Source organism: Chaetura pelagica, unplaced genomic scaffold (genome assembly GCF_000747805.2).
Source record: "Chaetura pelagica isolate M959 unplaced genomic scaffold, ChaPel_1.0 scaffold515, whole genome shotgun sequence".
Classification (NCBI taxonomy): Eukaryota; Metazoa; Chordata; class Aves; order Apodiformes; family Apodidae; genus Chaetura; species Chaetura pelagica.
In genome coordinates, this window is record NW_009953210.1 from 1,571 (window position 1) to 3,002 (window position 1,432).

Genomic DNA, 1,432 nt, shown 5'->3' on the forward strand with positions numbered 1-1,432 from the left:
CCCCCTGCAACCCCGGCTATGCCACCCGCAACGGCAGCGCCTGCCTGCCCTGCCCCCTCGGCTCCTACTCCAAGGGCTCCGGTAAGGCCCTCCCTGTCATTGTCCCCAAGGGGTGACCGAGGCACCGGGAGCTCCCAAGGGAGGTGGGTGCCCCCCCAGCGCAGGGTTGTCCCCTCCTGGCCCTTCAGCCCTGGTGAGGACATCCTCTTTGTTGTCCCCAGGGGGTGACTGAGACACCCAGAACTCCCAAGGGAGGTGGGTGCCCCCCCAGTGCAGGGCTGTCCCCTCCTGGCCCTTCAGCCCTGGTTAAGGATGTCCCCTTCATTGTCCCCAAAAGGTGACTGGGGCACCCGGAGCTCCCAAGGGAGGCGGGTGCCACCCTGGTGCAGGGCTGTCCCCTCCTGGCCCTATGGCCCCAGTAAGCACGTCCCTGTCATTGTCCCCAAGGGGTGACCGAGGCACCTGGAGCTCCCAAGGGAGGTGGGTGCCACCCCGGTGCAGGGCTGTCCCCTCCTGTCCCCAGGCTGCCTCAGCTGCCCGGAAGGCACCGAGCCGGTGCTGGGGCTGGAGTACAAGTGGTGGAACGTGCTGCCCCCCCACATGGAGACCACCGTCCTCAGTGGCATCAACTTGGAGTACAAGGGGATGGCAGGTGGGGCTGGGACACTGTCTCCTCACTGTCCCCTCCCAAGGTGACAGCTGGGGGCCCCGCTGAGCTGTCCCCATGTCCCCCATGCAGGCTGGGAAGTGGCCGGGGACTACATCTACACGGCAGCAGGAGCCTCTGACAACGACTTCATGATCCTCACGCTGGTGGTCCCCGGCTTCAGGTGAGTCAGGGGTCCCCAGGTGTCAGGGACAAGGCCATGGGACAGTCTGGCAGTGTCCCCACACTGTCCCCAGCCCCCCGAGCCCAGTGCCAGAGGACACAGAGAGCAAGGAGGTGGCCAGGATCACCTTCATCTTCGAGACCATCTGCAGCGTCAGCTGTGAGCTCTACTTCATGGTGGTGAGTGGGGGGGACGGGGACACTGAGGGGACACCCCGGGTTTGAGGGGGGGGTGGTCCCACCATCCCCGTGTCCCCCTCAGGGTGTCAAATCCCGCACCAACACCCCTGTGGAGACGTGGACAGGTCCCCAGGGGAAGCAGTCCTACACCTACGTGGTGCAGAAAAACGCCACCACCAGCTTCACGTGGGCCTTCCAGCGCACGCCCTACCGCGAGGAGGTGAGGGGACAGGGGGGTGACACCCCGCTGCCGGAGGGACAGGGGTCAGGGGGAGACGATAGTGACGGGTTCCTTGTGCCAGGGCCGGCGTTACACCAACGACATGGCCAAGCTGTACTCGGTGAATGTCACCAACGTGCTGGGGGGGGGGGCCTCCTTCTGCCGGCGCTGCGTCCCCGAGCCGGCCGGGGCCACTGCCCCCT

The 1,432-nt window shown here is 66.5% G+C and overlaps 1 protein-coding gene across 1 annotated transcript in view; it reads left to right on the forward strand.

Moving 5' to 3' along the window:
• LOC104388668 (UPF0577 protein KIAA1324-like) overlaps positions 1-1,432 on the forward strand; it is a gene marked incomplete at its 3' end in the record, with an annotated part of 6,027 nt that overhangs the window by 1,508 nt on the left and 3,087 nt on the right. The window contains exons 4-9 of the mRNA XM_009997555.1: positions 6-81; positions 524-652; positions 740-830; positions 904-1,009; positions 1,092-1,229; positions 1,312-1,425. Of these exons, the coding sequence (XP_009995857.1) occupies positions 6-81; positions 524-652; positions 740-830; positions 904-1,009; positions 1,092-1,229; positions 1,312-1,425 (654 nt within the window). The remainder of the gene's footprint in view (positions 1-5; positions 82-523; positions 653-739; positions 831-903; positions 1,010-1,091; positions 1,230-1,311; positions 1,426-1,432) is intronic.